The sequence below is a fragment of the Plectrocnemia conspersa genome, unplaced genomic scaffold (assembly GCF_051122295.1).
Source record: "Plectrocnemia conspersa isolate PC_06_02 unplaced genomic scaffold, ASM5112229v1 ptg000006l, whole genome shotgun sequence".
NCBI classification, from domain to species: domain Eukaryota; kingdom Metazoa; phylum Arthropoda; class Insecta; order Trichoptera; family Polycentropodidae; genus Plectrocnemia; species Plectrocnemia conspersa.
The window spans coordinates 13,924,668-13,943,679 of NW_028277170.1; the positions used below are offsets into that span (position 1 = coordinate 13,924,668).

At 31.7% G+C, this 19,012-nt stretch overlaps 1 protein-coding gene across 2 annotated transcripts in view; it reads right to left on the reverse strand.

Annotated features, from left to right (window-relative positions):
* The window catches only part of SCaMC (Short Calcium-binding Mitochondrial Carrier), a 49,828-nt gene extending 31,854 nt beyond the window's left edge, over positions 1-17,974 (reverse strand). Inside the window, exons 1-4 of one of the 2 annotated variants that reach the window (XM_088188014.1) lie at positions 17,563-17,971; positions 7,991-8,117; positions 7,333-7,420; positions 5,855-5,966 (exon numbers count right to left, since the gene is read on the reverse strand). In XM_088188014.1, coding sequence (XP_088044140.1) covers positions 5,855-5,966; positions 7,333-7,420; positions 7,991-8,117; positions 17,563-17,736 — 501 coding nt within the window. In that variant the 5' untranslated portion in view covers positions 17,737-17,971. Of the gene's footprint in view, positions 1-5,854; positions 5,967-7,332; positions 7,421-7,990; positions 8,118-17,562 lie in introns of both variants that reach the window. The other variant, XM_088188016.1, reaches the window with a different exon arrangement.
* Between the last annotated feature and the right edge of the window lie 1,038 nt (positions 17,975-19,012).

Sequence of the window (19,012 nt, forward strand, 5' to 3'; positions counted from 1 at the left end):
CTCTAGTTTCTTAACGCAAATATTATATTTCGTTCTGGTATTTCTATACAGACTTACATAAGAAACGAGACGAAGATTAAATTCGTCGTTGCGACCTTCATTACTAACTTTATTATAACTCAACTCTATACTTAAATAATATGTGATCATATTTCAACAACATTCACATAAGATTTAGTCTTTAGTAATCCAATGCAGAAATTATGCAAACAACAAGTGTTTTGAAATGATAAATAAATGCACAGTGATATGAGGAAGGATATCATAGTTGTTTCAAGTAATATCACATCCGTTGAAAAATCAGCACAACGCTATTGGAAGTGCTAATTAATTATTATGTCAAGCTTAAGTTGTTTACTAAATATTAATATTTCGTGCTAAAAGTACAGCCAGCACGAGTGATGCTTTTAAAAAAAAATTAATAAAACGTTGTAAACTTGGATTTATTTGAATAAAATAAAATTTATTTTCGCTCTTCCAGAGATGCAGTATAGACGCCGGAAAAAATGATTACCGCTCATTTTTTATATAATTTATTACATTACTAAAAGTGGTGTTGAATCACGAATGCGGTTTTTAGAAGTCAGAGTCTTCGCTGGCGTGTCGAGTTTTATTATTCATGGCTGTGATTTTGGATTGTCATGTGTATGGACATGTTGATGCAGTCTCTGCTGCTGTGACTCCGTGGCGTCTCTCCCGATGTGAACAAATATCACATATTTTATAATTCTCGTTCAAGACAACTATGGCAAATGCCAGATGAGAATGTTTGTGAGCCAATTGCATCGCTTCTTGAACACACCCCCAGAAATATGCTCACGGCTCAAAATAAAACGTCTATATATAGGTAACCAATGTGCTTTTAAGTGGTTCGTGCAATATATTAACAAATTAAATATCTTCTAAATTGTAACAAGTTGTGTAGGTGGTTGAAACCCCCATAATAATAATAATATAAGCAAAAGTAAGACCAGCGTTCCCTAAAAGTGTCAAACGTCAAACCCAATACTAAACTTATTATTAGAAATCAAAGCTCTACTTTGACTATTTGCATAAATGCGGATACACAGGGCTCAAATGATAACTTCCACTGAAGACACAAGCCCGACAACATTATCAAGAACTTCAACCAGAGCGTGACTCACTAAGTTTGTACAAACTTACATAGCCTAGCTTGACGTTTATAATCTAGAGCAGTAAACGCCATGCCTTTCAATTTTTACACATAAATTCGCGCGTACTAGAGATGAGTCTACGATTGTGTGTTGTTTTTGTTTCTACCTGCGCAACAATAACGATTATTATCGGTAAACTGCCGCGTATCGGCATACTTCGACGAGTGTATGCAGAAGACGATAACAATTTTACACGTATGATATATTACTTAAAAAATGTAATTAAAAACTTTAGGGAGTTTTTTTTTGTTTTATTGCAACAAGACTTTCTTATGATGTAGAAGAAGAAGATTGGCATTTCATTTTCAATTTTCAAAAAGTCACTATGAAAAATTGTGAGAGTACCGAATCCAAAGACAATTTGCTGTTAACTGATACGTCAAAAATTCGTACTGCAATAATTTTGTAAATGCATTGTCTACGTATACAGATGTATGCGCGTAAGAATGTTCATTGTCTCGCATGTTGGTTGCAGCGGCGATGCTCATTTCAAGGATTTTCGTCTGTGTCACATCCGGCTATAAAAATAAATATTTTGGTCTATTTCACACAAAATAAAATATATGTAAAATCACAGTAACTGGTTGTCAAGTTCTACAATACGATTGTGTGAGTAAAGCGTCTGTGTATTTTGAATGAAAAGTGGAAGGCGTGGTGTTCACTGATCTAGAGTTCAACACGCTTCGGATACGACCGGATCATGCGAACGCAGACGCGAAAAGAGGAAGATAACATAAATATACAAATTGTACGTAAATGTGATTCAAATTATTACACAATATTATTTATTAACAAATATAACTTCATAGTATATCAAAATAAGCACCCCTGACACAAAGGACTGAAAAGAGTTTAATCATAAAAAAATGTAAAAAATAGAATTACTCAGTACAACTTAAGTAATTGGTTTAATTTTCAATGGTAAATAATTCATTCAACTTTGTGAATAGTTATTGTTACCCTATTTTACGCCGCAACCCAAATAACTTTAATGGATTTCTTTTGTAATTCGTTAATTATAAACGGTCAATTATAACATGCTATAATAGGTATTGTAATGTAAATGATTCTTTAAGTAATTGCCGGGAGAGGGGAATATATATTATTTGAAGCGGCTAATGTGATTGAGACGAGGAAGAGCAGTGAAGTAATCAGATAAATCTCATAAGGGCCATTGTGGGGCGCATAGGGGTAGAATAAATCAAAGCGATGAGGAAAACAACGAAGATGCGGAAGAGATAATTATATTCCGTCGAGTCGAACTTACTCAAGAAGGGTATACGGACGGTTAGCTCGTTTACAGTAAAACAAGTAAGCGAGAGATAAATAATGCGATTCGCTCATGAACAATTTGTTCACCGCCGATAATGCACAAGCGAGTGTTATTGCATCATCTGGAAAAAATGATTGGGAGTCGCGCCTCACTTGCATTAGCCGCGTGATCCCATAAATACAATTCAGTAATTGTATCCCAGACCATGTCAGTGCCTATCCAGAAGGCGACAGCTCGACTCTCAACAAAACAAATTGTATATCCTTTGTTTGCTAATATTTGGAATATAACGACCGACATTTTTCGTTACCAAGGTTGATAAGCGAACACTGCAGGGGTCAAAAATTATCAATACATTTCGTATGGTTACTGATACGGCAAATTTATTACATACTTTTTTCAGTTTACATATCTTAGCAAGCAAAGTTTTTAAACATTCAGGACTAAATAGCAGCAATATACATAGAAGCTATGGTTTCTTAAAAGATGTACAGACATGATCAAAGAGATCTAGAGAAATATCTCTAAGTAGGGTCCAAAAAAACACTATGGCAACAATACATATTTTTTAATAATCTGAATCTAAACTCACCGAGTGTTAACAGATGATGAGCGTATGTGCACCGTATCACAACTAAACAACATCTCTAAGCCCCTTATCAATCAATAGGTGTCATCATAGCAGACATTGAAGTTTTGAACGGACGACTGCATCCATAGAGTGCAAAATAATTTAAACGGTTTAGTTCCTAGCAATATCTCCCTCCACCGCAAATTGGCGTTGAATGATCATAGAAACATTAGAAAATACTGTTGGACTAAATAAGCATTGCAGCTGTAATTGAACAACAATCTGTATGCCATATCAATAAATAGTGTCCAAGTTTTCAGAGTTATTTTTAAACCGTGATGTGACCTAATGGATAATAATTTGTTGTGAGTAAAATAAAAATCAGTAGACTTTTAAAAAGCTATTTGAATGATTATTTTCCAATATTTTGTAAAATATCAGTTTTAATATAAAAAAATAACAATTAGTTAACTTGTGAGTAATAAGCATTTTCACTTTATTACGTATTATAACTTTTATTTACATTTATTTAATGGTTTGTAAATTATCAGTATAATTTAACTGATGTAATACACAATACAGTATGCATAATCATTTTATATTTAACTTACATAAAGATAAGTTTTGTGCGATAAACCACTACGTGCGTCTAGTTATTTACAAATATAATACATATTTTTTTGTAATATAGATAAATTCAGGATATGTATTAAAAACATTTGTGTATTTAACGAATACATTTTTTTAAATCCAAGCTATTTATATATGCTTAAAAATTATTTCGAACTCATACTCATGTGTTACATAAATTGTATTGCTTGTTTTATTACAGTTATACAAAGTTAAATTTAATTAATAAAATTATTTGTGTATACTACGGAATTCTATCAAATGATGAACCTTCCAAGCAATCGCGCGGATATAATCATCGGATTTTTTTGAAAGATTACACGACCAATTTAAAATTCAGAGAAGTCGAATGATGAAGATGACAATTAAGGACCAGGGCGGGCATTTGAGAAATTATTCTTGAGCGAGCTAAAAAAAGGTTGTCAGGAAATATTTGTCCAAAAACTATCTCGAATTTTTTTAATGGGGTGGAAAAATTCCTTAAAGTGCTAAGAAAAAGTCATCACGGAAATATTAGTTTAAAATCCATCTGGTAAATTTTTTTTCAGACCTAGCGCACATTGCAATCTATTTTCACCGGGACTTTTTATATATCACGATGTACACCTTATTATTTAAAAATACAACATAATATTTTAAAAAAACAAAAAAATATATTCACGCCGATATAAAATATTCTTCTAAATAAATAAAAAATTCTATGCAAAAAAAATAATAAATATTTTTCATGCCCCTTTAATTATGATTTTTTTATGTTTATATTCATTCTATACTGCATCTAATCAACTTCAGGATTAAATCTTTAATTTTATGTTTTAATTTACTAATTAGGTGACTTTTTTATGAAAATCAATTCACCACTTAAAAAAATCGTGAGGTATAGTGAAACTGAAGCCACTAGTTCATATATATTTAGCGAGTTTGATGAGTAAATTTAAGCACAGGGCTTGGACAAATGCATCAGGGTGTGTATAGACAGTGCTGCAAAGATAACTAGATATCCCTAGAAGCAAAAATAAATGATGTTGCTCTTCTAGAAATGTTGTCCACTAAGAGCACTCAACTGCAAAGAAGCTTTCTACTAAACTAAACGCAGCGATGAATGACGGGGTGAAAATCATAAATTTAATTCATAGCCATAACATTAATGTAAAATTATATGTTTTAAACACATTTTATATACGAATATGTACTTGTTTTACGATTTTTTTTAAACCTATACCGCTTTGAGAGTGAAACTAAACTTGTTGCGAATATTTTAGTTATACAAGCGCGCATGCCAATCTCCTATTAGGACGTAATAGGGCTATTTGCAAATGCACCTAGACAAATGACAGTGGGATTCAATACAAACACAAAATAGTCGTAAAACAAGCATTTTTATTAAATAAGTAACAGACAGCAGCAGTCTGTATCCATCTCGAAGCATCACGTTGGCCAACATGCCGAGTGGAAATGAGCGAAGCACCTCTCGACAGTTCTTTTCAAATTATACGCACTATGCAAAGCTAAAATGAATATTGGGTAAGCAGCCGCTTTCCACTTCACGGCAAACTTGGTCCAGCTACGAAGTCCGAAATCCAAGATTTCAACACGACACAAATTGTATGTGATTTCAAAACAAACATTATATTTGATATTAAATTTATCCCATCAACTAAATGTCTTCTAATCATTGACTATAAGAAATGTAAAACATTTTTATGGTTAACCATTTGTTGCCAAAATTCGATACATTGTATTTTGCTACTTTGGCAAGAATTACCGGAACTGATGTTATCATTAAAGAAAATTGGATACATTTTTAATGAGTTTCAAGGGCAATTAAATTTTTTTATGAAAACATATTTTATTTATTATGTAATAGGTACATCGATATTTAGATAGTAATCCCAAAAATTTCGACAGCAGCCAAAGGGTTAAATATCCTGTCTTTGCAACCACTCAATCCACATATAGTTGACAATATGATGTCATTTTATTCCATACAACAATTTTATGTATAAAAACAAATCCTACAATTAGCGTATCATGTCAATATATAATTGTATGTTTATTGCATTTCATTATTGATATCATATAATTAATGACAGGTCTTGACCTTTAAAAATTTATAGCAAAACCAAGTAAACTGATAAGATGATTTAAATCACGTTTATGCAGTCAAAATACAATTAAAATCAGTAATTAAAAAAATAAACTTACAGTAGAATGCCGCCAGAAGTTAATCAGTCCATGTATATCAGTACTAGGTGCAAGTAGTAAGTAATCGCGCCACTCATCATAGCTGATGTTTAAACTGCCGTCCTGATCCATCCTGTTTTATAATAAATTATTAATTATTAGTAAAGCACATTTATATATTAGTAGAATTTACAATATTTATTAGCTAAAATAATATTGTATATTAGTAATATAATTCTATCAACTAGCGACACCTATAAGTTTATACAACACAAGAAATGTATATATACGATCTATCTGCATTACCAACCCAATTTTTCAACAAATACAGTCTGACATTGATTCTGAATTTCACCTATGAGGATATAATAATCATATTTATATTATTAAAAAATAACAACAAAATATTTTCATATTGCTGCATCAGTTCTCAACACATGTTACCACCACCGGTATGTGGCATATGAGTATGCCAGTTAAAAAATGTTTTTTTTTTTTATGAACTTAGCTACAAACGTTGTTCAGTATTTTTTTACAAAATTATAATTTAATGGCATTACTAGCATAATCAATTTTTTGTTCTTTTCTCTTCGTTTTTATAATGCGTGTGTGGGATTAGACTTTATTAAAATCTTTGACCAGAAAGGTTTCATAATTTTCTCTGCGACAAAATTAAAATATTATTACAATGTAAATTGAAAGCGCTTGAAATATTTGAACTAAGCACTATTAACAACTTTATATGCGTGAAAAATCGGAAACTTTTATGTAAAATTATATGTTGATTTTAAAACATTAGTTTTTTGTCAGTCCAACGCCATTTAATAAAATCATTATTAACAAAAAATAATCAGTAATAATAAATTCGAAATTAGCACCTAAATTTTAGATATAAATCAGTTTATTAAATCTTTATGGCAAAAAGTGTAGTCACAGTGAAGTAATGCGTACAAAGACTATTCATCACAAATTGTCTATTTATATGGAAAAGAAAAAAAACTTGTATGGAAAACTTCACCTCTTTTTCTTCTAAAATCTATAATAATAATCTAAAGCCCAAAACCATAAAAAAATTAAATGTATTCTATGTTACCGATACCGAATAAAGCTCTGCATGATCAAGTCAAACCAAGACACATCTTGTTTTATAAAGCTATAGATAACGAAACTTATGCAATTCTTTAGTCAAACTACTGACGTAACATACCAACATATTGTTATAGATTTGTGGCTACTCGATGGAATGCTCCAGAACAAAGGATATTCCCCTATTTATATAATTATGCTAATTAGTAGTTACAGTCTAAAATAAGTATGCTGAGCAAAACTCATACGAAAGGCGATGATCTCGCAAAGCAAGAATATAATATATAACAATATATTGACCCCTATGGTCCTCAAAAACTACTTGCTACTGTTGTCATGATTGATTCGATTTATTTTGAGTAACTAATAAATGAAAGCTTTTTACACTTCGTTATAAATATGTAACATATTACCTCTTCAACAAGTTGGTAGCTTCCCCTCGATCCATGGCTATTCCCAACTCGGCAAATGCAGTTATAAGCTCTTCTAGATCAACTTTACCTGAAATAAAAAAAATCAGATATATAAAATACTATATCTAGCTAACTGTATTATACATATACATACATATATACATAATTTTTTTAACTATTTTTTTACTTTTTGTGATCACCATATGGGAGTGAATAAAACTGTCTATGCTAAAACAAGCAGTGTGATTATATGGCAGACGATAAATTAAACATGCTAATTTGAATAGTCACACATTCTTAACCAAAGAAAAGAAACGAAAATAGCATTTAATGATCAAGAGATGTCTTTTGTGAATCCACCAATCGGTGAAGTGATTTTATAAAAGCTCTTTCTTAAAATATAACTTTAAATTTATTGAATAGTATATAAATTCATAGTGTAAAAAATAAATTTTCATATGAGCTTACCTTACCCTATTTCTGTTCTGTATAGTTTCATAAAACCAATTAACTACATGAATAGAAAGATTACTATGTGAATTGTGAATGTTTAAACAGCCGAAATTATTAATTAAGACGATCAATATATAAAATAAAATATTTTATTTTATATTAAAATTCTTAATGTCTAAATGCACAGTAAGGACAACATATGTACCGTCTTGATTCTTGTCTAGATGAGTGAATTGAAGCTGAAGGTTCTTTTCGTGCTCCCGTACGTAATGAATAAATTCTGAAAGTGACACATCTCCGCTGTTGTTCATGTCAGACTGAGCCAGGAATTTCTGAAAAATAATAAATAAAAATGAATAAAATTGTAAAATATATGCGTATTATTATAAAAGAAAACGCTATATATACAATATATTTATGCAAATTGTTACATGCGCATGAACTTACTGCGCACTAATGAGTAACGTTATATTGCAAAATACAAGCTAAAAGGTGAACTTTCTATATATGTCCTATATATAGATACACACATACAAAATGATATATGTTCTTAATTACTTCCCAAAAATGCAGATTGCAATCTGCTGTCAAAATGAATGATGAAGCTTAGTAGAAGATAGGAATGGATGGCACAAAAGAAGTAAAAATATAAATACTTATCCATTTATTTTCTACTTAGTTTAAAATATGTTATGCATTTTTGGCTCCCATTCTGTCGTCAGCAAGTTTATTACACAACCGTTTCTTTTGTCAGCATGCTAATGAACTGAGACGTTGTCGGTTTTTTAATTTTAAAATACACTATAGTTTATCAATGATCTGCGGAAGAGTTTAACCAAAAGGAAGCTTAACAATGTCGTGAATGTAACAAATACGATAAATATTAAACGTAACGCATTGTTACTTATTATATATGATATATTGTTACTTATATATACATATTCCAATATATTAACATATCAACATCAACTGTACAAAAGAGTTACGATAACAAAACAATATATGCAAATATAAAGTTGGATGCTGACCAAAATCAATACACACTCGATTCCCACTACTTTTTAAGAACACATACTCGACAAAACAGTAATTTCTCTACTGTGAAAAAATCCAACATGATCGTGTTGATCAAATGGCTGATTTCTCTTTCAATAAAAAAACTCATACATTTTTGTAGCCAATAAATGAGGTATATTTTACATTAAAAATATAAATATGGGGATGGTGCATTTAGAAAGTAATTATAAATTATTTATTTAAAACTATACCACAGTTCCATTAAATAATCAACATTGCATATAAAATGTTGTTGAAGACTCGTCTGTCTGATGTCAAAATGTTGTCATTACGTATACTTTGGCAGCCCTGGCCAGTGAGTTAGTTTACTAATAACTGAAACTTATTTTTATTCTTCATAAAATTGGGTCATTGGTGTTCTTTTCAGCGAAACGATATTTATTCTTCATAAAATTGGGTCATTGGTGTTCTTTTCAGCGAAACGATATTTATGTGACTATATGCAACTATGCCATCTAATCAGTTTAAATGACTAATAAACATTTTAATAATTAACCTAAATTATAAAAAATACAACATTGTTATTACTATTAATGAGATCAATATTTGATACGTTTTTCTACTTATAAAGGCATATTCACTTTACTACCAATACGTTATGTGGGTCCAAAGAATAATGACCATATAGCAAACATCATATGAAATTGGCACTTGTAGCGAGCAGTTCTAGAAAACATTTCCATATTTTTAGCTTTGAACATACATATGTTAGCTGTTACTCGAAACTGAACCTATTAAAAAAGCGCCACTATCAATCATTTATAATCGATACCATTACAATGAACATTCTTCAAGGTAAGTTTCGACACTCATTTGCAAAACTCATTTTCTCAAGAAAATGACCCCAGCTAAAAACATTTGCAATGATGTTTTAGACGTTTTAAAATGAAATAATCGAAAACGCTATCTATAACAATTTATTCACTGGAGACAAAAAGTCTGTATTGTATTCGAACTAGGGAGGCAAAATACAATGGTTCTCGAAAGAACCACCGAGATCAGTCCTTACATAACAAATTTCTCATTGTCTTATAATAAATAATTTTAAACCACTCAAATTTGGAAAGTATTAACAAACCAGTTTTATTGCGAGCAGCTGGACCGCTTGAAGGAAGAAATTAGAAGATAAAGCCTGCCCTTACGAATTTTAAACGTTATTTTTGCAGCATGATTACGACAATTACGAATGTATCATATTTTGAGATCGTAATCTTCCGAATTTTAGTAAACACATTAAGTTTAAAAATATGTGGGAAAATGTTGTACATACAATTGGTTTGATCATTGACACTTTTCAGTATGTCATGGCAAAAACTACATGCATAATTCTACAAAATACGATTAATCGGAAACAGAATGATGTCATGAGGCTAATTTTAAACGCGCCACTCACATTGAATATCGCGACTATGTAAATGCGATACACTTGGGATAAAAAATATTTATAATCATTTATTTTAGTCAACGTTCTAAAGTCAAATTTGGAATGCTTTTATTGTGTGATTATTATTGGTATTCGAATTGGAAATATCAGTAAACGTCAAACTGTGGATCGCGTAACAATAAATTTAAAAATAAATTTGTGTTTAAAAATGCCACTTGAAACAGGTGGAGACCATCTCAGAGCCAAATATCAGTTGCAATACAATAACTTTAACCTTCAGTCCAAAGGCATGTTTGTCATGCCTTTGGACATGTACATATGTATGTCATGTCTAAAATTGTTTTACCATTCCAGTCATTACATTACATATATATAAATGATATGTAAGAAGCTTTATTTTTGTGATTAAATAAATTTAATTGCAGTGGATTCAATAAAAAAAATTATCCGGTAAAGGTTAAAATAAGTAAGGGATTGATGAATGTGCGTAGGAAGGTCGACATATGGTGACGGGATATAAGTCGAAATGTGTTCATTAGCTAGAGACACAAATAAGATGGAGGAGGATATCGATATTTTTAAACTATTTTAGTAAATATGATATTAATTATATACTTAACTAAACGGTTAAATAAATACGTTACAATAAATACGCAGTTTAGCGTATGTTAAAATATGCACACGGTATTCAATGTATTGTGTTAATACATTACGAACGATTTTCAATGACGAAGCGAAATCGGCAGAAACAGTAAAAATCATTTGATTTTTCCTGAATAAAAAAATAAAACTGACTGGTGTTCAGGACAAAGTAAAAAATAAGTTATTAATATATTATTATACAATAAATGACGACTGGGGTTTTCGACGCTTTTCTTACTGCTATCAAACGCTTATTATTTCATGCAATAAAATAGCAAAAAATAAAATTAGCTTGACATTATCGTACGGCTATCTTAGGAGAATGTTATTTCTAAGCTACTCTTACCAAGCGTACATACTATCAGATTACGGGTCGATTTTATTGATTCGTCTCGCGGATGAGGAACACCAAAATGAACCCTACTTCGATCAATGAAAAATATATACCATTGTGGGCAAATCTAAGCCATACTAAAAAAAACTTTTCGACGATATTTAATAAGACTTTTTCGTGTGTGAACTGGAAAAAACCGCAATGTATGTCTCCCTTGGTTCACACTATAGGCACGTTTTAAAACAAATCCAATCGCCATGCAAATTATCTGCGTCTCAATATACAATAAAATATTTATTGTTTTTCTAATATTTTTTTGACAATTGATGACTACATAAAATAATCGTGATCTGTGTCTATACCGAGCCACCAGCTAAACTACGTTGGAATTAATTAAACAGAAAATTGTAAAGTAGTTAATACAATAAAGAATAAGGTTATAAATATATGTAATTCTTTCCTAACAATTTTTCAAAAAGTCAAGATATATTATTACGACTAATAATGAATTAACTTTGTATAATTATTTACTGATTGTTTATATGCGAAACTGGAGAGCGTATTGAAAGTTCTTAAATATCATTCGAGAAGCTTTTGCTTACAGAAATAAATCAGTAATGGTCTAGCCTTGGAGGATAAAAACACAATACTTAGTAATTGGCACAGTAGTGAAATAATAATAATCATAATAATAATTCTAGACGGTGTTGAAAAAGTATTTACAACTATACGATATATATTGACACGTCAAACAAATACGTTTTAGAAATCTCGGCATATATGTAGGAGTTGAAAGGGAACGTAATAATGTGCTCTTTTATACACGAGGAGAATCATAAGTCAAATAATCAGAAGTCAAACATCCCGTTCAAAAGATTGCTTACTTGTTGGTTTGCACAATATTTATTTATTTATACATAATATTTTCGTGTGTGGGCAAATTAGCATAGATGTGGAACTCATCCGAATCGGAATTTATCGAATCAAAAATATTGTTTATTAATATAGTATTCTTATATTATAATATAATTATGTGTAACATATATATTTTAATTAAATTAAATTAAGACCATCGTGACCTCAATGTGTCACGATGGTCACAAAAATAATAAATACGTTGTATTATTACAATACACAAAATATATATATATACATATATAAAAAAAACTATAATTTCAATATCACTTTCTTCACTATACAGAAATTATTATATTAGGCCATGGAACTGTCGAAAACATAAAAGCAGACGATTTATATAAGTGATTATGAAATAATAACTCAAAGCAATCGCACCACTTTATAACAAATAATATTCAAAAATTGGGTCAGAATCAATTATAGAGGCAATCGCCTAATAGGAAACGAAAACTTATATAAAATTATGTTATAAATTTTTTTACACAAATGTAACGCAAGACACGTTTCGAATAATTCGAGTAGGCTAATTACCAGGGCTGTGGAGTCGAAGGAGTCTGAGCATTTTAAGCGGAGTCAGAGTCGTAATAAATCCTTTTTAACCCATTCCACCCCGACCAATAACTTTTTAATTGTTCGTCGTGCGCCATGCGTTTTAAGTCGGTAATATGAAGTAAACGAAAGTATTAGAAGCAATTCTTTTTTAAGGTCTAATTCAGTTTGAATCACGGATTTTCGAATATATTATTGATTAAATTAAGCATGTAAGTGGTCTTATACAGAAGAAATATTATTATAATTATTTTTGTTCTTTCTTCTTTGTTGTTATTTACATGAAAATAAATAAATATAAATTTAATATTTTGAGATAATCTTGTCTAAATTTTTAAATTCGGAGTCGAAGTCTGGAAAATGTTTAGTAAACCTGTCAATAACCTACTAATTAAAATAGTAAAACGGTAAAATGACTGAGAAAAATATTGTTTGAGGGGTTAGAAGACAATTCGGTTAACATGTATACATTATACAAAGAATACATAATGAGCAAATGAAAAAAAATTGTTTCACTTATTAATTACCTAAAAGAAAATAAATCCTTAAGACGAAAAAGCTATTAATTTAAATGTTTTTAAAAACACGAGGATTGTATAATAAGCCCTGACCCTGAATAATATTGTAATGGAAAAAATATTGTCATCCTACTATATTTGTGTATTGGCAATAACGCAGCCACTGAATATTAACCAACAACTTGATAAAACTCTTAAGATATAAGACTTCCGTTTGATACTGATTAAAGAAAGGATTAAAATATTTTATTATTGATGGCTGATTCAGATGTGTTAGTTGTATTTCCTGGTTATAGCAGTAACGAAAGTTATGATCACGAACTCGATAATCCTCCGGCTTTTGACAGACTTTCTATCAGTCATGTGACTATTACACCGACTCGAAATGTATATAAATTGGAAAGAATGTGAATTTTCGTTCAAACCTGTTTCGGACAACTTATAATTAATATACATAGACAATGAATCATTTCATTAATCGTTGCTGAGACGAATTGTCAATATTGCTACATTACTGGAAGATCCACAAATGCATGTACACAGAGAAAATAGATTATCAATACCGACGAATTATACAGAATGATCTAATTCGAGTTTCTTATGTTGGCAGCACTGTAAAACAGACAGCTGTCAATAATCACGCGTGTTCAAAGTGTCAAATGTTAGTTTGCAACAACACATTTACGAAATGGATCGCTTAACCACCGCTCAACGGGTTAAAATTGTTCAATCGTTCTATAGAAATAATAATTCTGTACGAACTGTGAATCAAAATTAACGGAAAAATTATGCCTGTGCATTATCGTGGCGCCCGTTCAGCGGAGAATATAGCTGTTGTAAGTGAACGCGTGGCCGAAGACCCGGAATTATAGATTCGTCGGCGTTCGCAGCTTTTGGGTTATTCTTATGGCTCTTTCGTATGGACTTACACCTACATCCATATTAAATTCAGAAGTCCAGAGACTGTGGACAGCGAAGAATTTACGCACGCAGGAAATTGATGCTGATTTTCAAAAGAAAATCTTCTTTGATGATGCACATTTCTACTTCTCTGTGTATATTAATAAGCAAAATTGCCACATAAGGGACGAGGAAAACCCTCATGTGATTCACGAAAAACCATTACATTCACAAAAAGCAACTGTCTGGTGCGCATTGTAGTCAGGCGGCGTCATTAGGCCTTACTAAATAAATAAATAAATAGCCGAGCTTGTCAAAATGCGTCGATAATTATTGGTTACAAATGCACGGAGACTGCTGATTGGCTGCCTAGTGCGCAGTCTATCCAGGCAGCTTAATACATTTCTATGCGCCGTCTCTGTTGATTTCTTGTTGTGAGCAGCCAGTGGCGGACGAAATAAGGTTCGGAACCTGTAGTTGAATCACCTTTATTTATTTACATACATATGCAGGGCATAAAAATCTTAACCCATTTAGACCTACAGTACCATATACGGTACAGTACGTTGACTTTTTTTCTGATGTATTTATCTACTCAAGTTTTATGCCAATGCTATAGCTTTGCTTCAAATAGAAGGAATAAACAAAACTAAAAAAGTCGTACTCTGAAATTTGGCAAAGAGTGAATACAACCATGATTAAAACAGTGGTTCATTGTTATTTTTCAATGATGTCATCAGAAAGTAAAAAATATTTGTTTCATAATTATCTATTAGATTTTAGAATTAACAAAAATTTCCGAGATGGTTTTTGAATGAAAATTTCCGTGATGATATTTTTTAAGCTCTCATGAATTTGTCCTTCTCGAACAAAAATGTCCCAAATGACTTTTTTTTAGATACCAGGGCGCTGAATATTCTCGGGCCAGCCATGATAATAGTATGGTTTCAGTTTTATCGAATGCCATTTGAGTAAACCCGGTCCATAAAACACAACGGTATTCGCAACAACTGAAAAAATCACTGATCCATCAATACAATCAAAATATGGGAGGAGTAGATCGATCAGACCAAAACATATCTTCGTATAGAATTAGTATCCGTGAGAAGCAGTGGTATATGCCTCTCATTTTATACTGCATTGATGTGACAGTTCAAAATGCTTGATTGCTTTCCGAATATAATGATGGGACGACGGTCTGTTGACTTTCAGAAGACGTATTGTATTAGCTATTATAGAAACAAATAAGCTTCGTGGTAAGCCAGGACAAGCAGACCATCTTCACTGACGATTGGATCAAGATATGATGGAAAGATAATTTGGTTATAGAACAAAGTAACCGAATAAGATGTGCAACAGTGCCCTGCCAGATGCATAAAATGTAATGTTAGACTACACGATAAGTGTTTCTTGGATTATCATACTAAAAACTAACATTAAATAATGAATCGTGGAAGATGTATGCAAAACTGTAAGTTTAGAATGTAATTTTATTGTATTGTAATAATTAAAAATAAAATATAAATTAACCGCCATACTTTGCTTTTTCAGTGAGTGTGCATGAGCCGTATATGGTACGGCTGATTCCCAGCAACCCTTACATAAAAAAAAATTTTCCCTATTTTTTAGATGACATTCGGACTTATTAATTCAATAAATTCCATAAAAATAGTTTTTGGTCTAAATGGGATAATATGGTAAACGACTATTGCTCACATGGCAAATGGTCACTGAAAGATTGCTCACGTGGACTATGGCTCACACGAACATCGGTCACAAGGCAACTTGCTCACACGAAAATTGGTCACAAATCAATCCCACTTAAGGCGATGGCTCATACGAATATTGCTCGCACGGAACATCACTCACGCGGTTTAAGGAAAGGTAAGCTATTAAAGGAGTTATTTAATTTCAATACACGTTTATTGCGTACAAATTATTGAGTCTCGTGATTGGCTGACGTATTCTGCAAATTTTAAACACGTAAAAAAAGATGTAATAAATATTTTGTTGTTGAAAATATTTTATATCAATTTGTTCATGTTTATAAATAATTTTGGCCGTGTTCATACCATTTATTGAGGCCGTGTATATAGGTACCTATATGTATTATTGAGGAAATACTAAAATTATTTAATATATAGTGTATAAATATTTATTATTTCATATTTAAATAAATTAATTTTTTTCACTTTGTGTCCTGTTAATTATAAAATTAAATTATTTGGAAAACATGATTTTGGAATATCTTTCTAAATCTCAATATATGTATGTAATTTAATTAATTAATAATTATAATAACGATAAATAGGAAGGTTACATAGTTTATTTTAATATCTATTTGAGATATTTTTGATTTTATATGTCTATGGATATGTTTTTTATAGATTAATTTAATATATCTTTGCAATATTTTGAAACATTTGCTCTGATGTTTATTTACAAATTTGGGAAAATTATTTATGTACTTCAACGTATTTCAACATTCACGTAAGAAATAGAATAGGGATTTCGTTGAAAAGCTTTTAAGAGTAATTGTGAATTATAGCGGGAGTTAAAAAATTATATTTACTATATATTATTTAAATACATTGAATTAATTTGCTTTTATTTATTTTTTAAGCAATCAGCTATTATACCGTTCATTAATTTAGTTTAACAAATCAGCAGCTTTCATAACGTTTTCATAATTAAAATTATCCATATGCTTTAGATTTTTAAATCAAAAATACCTAATTACCACACAATTATTTAACCTGGAGATTCTTCGAAATTGTATGAATATTTATTAATATCTGATTTCAACCAATCGTATCTTTGTGTCCTGTTAATATTAAATTGAATAACTTCCTTAAACTGTGTGAGCAATATTCGTAAGAGCAATCGTCTTGTGTGCGGTTGTTTTGTGACCAATTTTTGTGTGACCTATAATCCACGTGAGCAATCTTCTTGTGACCAATGATCAACGAACCGGTTAATGTATAAACATTGGTCTACTGATGAAATGTATTACTTTTGTAAAATATAAATAATTTTATATAGGAAATAAGTATACTAGCCATTTTATCTTTGATTTATGATTAAAAAATTGTAAAATGTTCCCCTTTTAAAATAAACTAATGCCGTCTAGTAATATAGAAGTTTTTCTTTGTTATGCGCTGTCTTAGGACCAAATATCGGCTGCGTTTAAACGCTGATCGATTTTCAGGCGGTGGACATGGACGCTTTTCAGCATGTTATAGCAATAAATAAAACTAAATTTGAATTATCGCATAGCGATCATGGCCGTCGTTCGTCGTCTTATCACCGTGTCTATCAGCGGATGCCAGATACGAATTTACACCAACCGCAAGACACGCCTATGAATTTCTAAAATTAAAAAAGCGTCCCGCGCTCACTTATACGCGCACAGACGTCTTTAGGTTATGTTACGAAAAATGAGTCAGATTTCGAACCTCAGCGTACTTCTGGTGAAGGCCAAACTCCTTCAGCCACATGCTTAAGTCTTGTATGTCGATCTTGCCATTGCCGTCCGAGTCGAGCTTCTTGAACAGCTTCTCTAGACGCTCTTCGTCCTCCTCCGGGAGCGCCTGGATCCGCAGGGGCGGATGCACCCCACTCAGGACCATCTCGTATCGGGTTTTATGACAAAGGGGCGCGGCGGTGAACCAGATCTTCACGCAAGTGTGATTGCGAAAGATCCGAGAGACATTTTATGATCTGATTTATCAAAGAATTGTGTCCGTATAACGGGACCTCGAGCAAAAAAGTGGGAGACGAGCGACCGTCGAACACCCGTTGACAACTGCGCGAACGGAACGCAGCGCACGCTAGACGACCAACCGAGTCGGTGTCTAGCGCCAGCGATCATCGAACGTTGGTTCGCGGACCACGCACGTGGAAGCGCCACATGCGCGACGCGGACAGCTGTTTAGACCGTTCTCAGAAGCGCAACGGAAACAATTTCTGAAAAACTAGCTTCAAAATTGCAAATTTCTAAGAAACAGGAAATTTAACGTTAATCAGAAATATTCCGAAAGTTGTACCTCAAGGGAACATTCTTGTGCCTCACCTATTTTGTGTATTCAGTGATCATTGCTAACAATGCAACTGCTCACACAAACATCGCTCACATGGACTATTGCTCACACTAGCCTTACTATATGTCCAGGTTTGACCGGGACTGTTCCAGTTTTACGAAATTTAAGAGATGACAAAATGCAAAAAAAAAACGAAATTACTTTTAGCATAATATAAAATCTGAAAGCAAATATAAGAGAAAACAAATAACGCAAAAGTGTCTTTGGATTGCACTAAGTAAATATTATTTTACTTCATCAGCCGAGCGGATCGGTAATATAACCACCACAAAAAAATATGTTATAGGCAAACCAACATCATGTACAAAATATTGCAAAGAGAGAAAGCCTTTCTTGGGATAGCGATAAGCTATAAATATAAAGCTTGCATGTTCCTGGGTGAGCCATGTATTCGCTTTCGCATAGTCGAGGTAAAGCATGCACAACAAAGCTTTATACATAACCTAAAAACTATCACGGAAAAGTTAAAGCAGCCATGTTTAAACAGGGCACCTTATTGCGTCTTAACGGCATATATACATACACTTCGTTTCGTTTAACAGAGTCACTTTGAGGCTTATCTCGTATTTCATAGTATTTCAACGGTATTTCAAGTTGTCACATGCGTTCCAACTACTTCGTTGTTATTCCGACACTCGCAGCGCACGGACGTCTGCAATTTGATATTTCTATACATACGTAAATGATAATGACTGATAAATTATTGATTTTGACAGCTTACTACTTTCACTATTTCAACATAAAAAATAAAGTATCATTTATAATTTCTTAAAATTTGTTTAAAATATAGAAAGGAGTAACGATA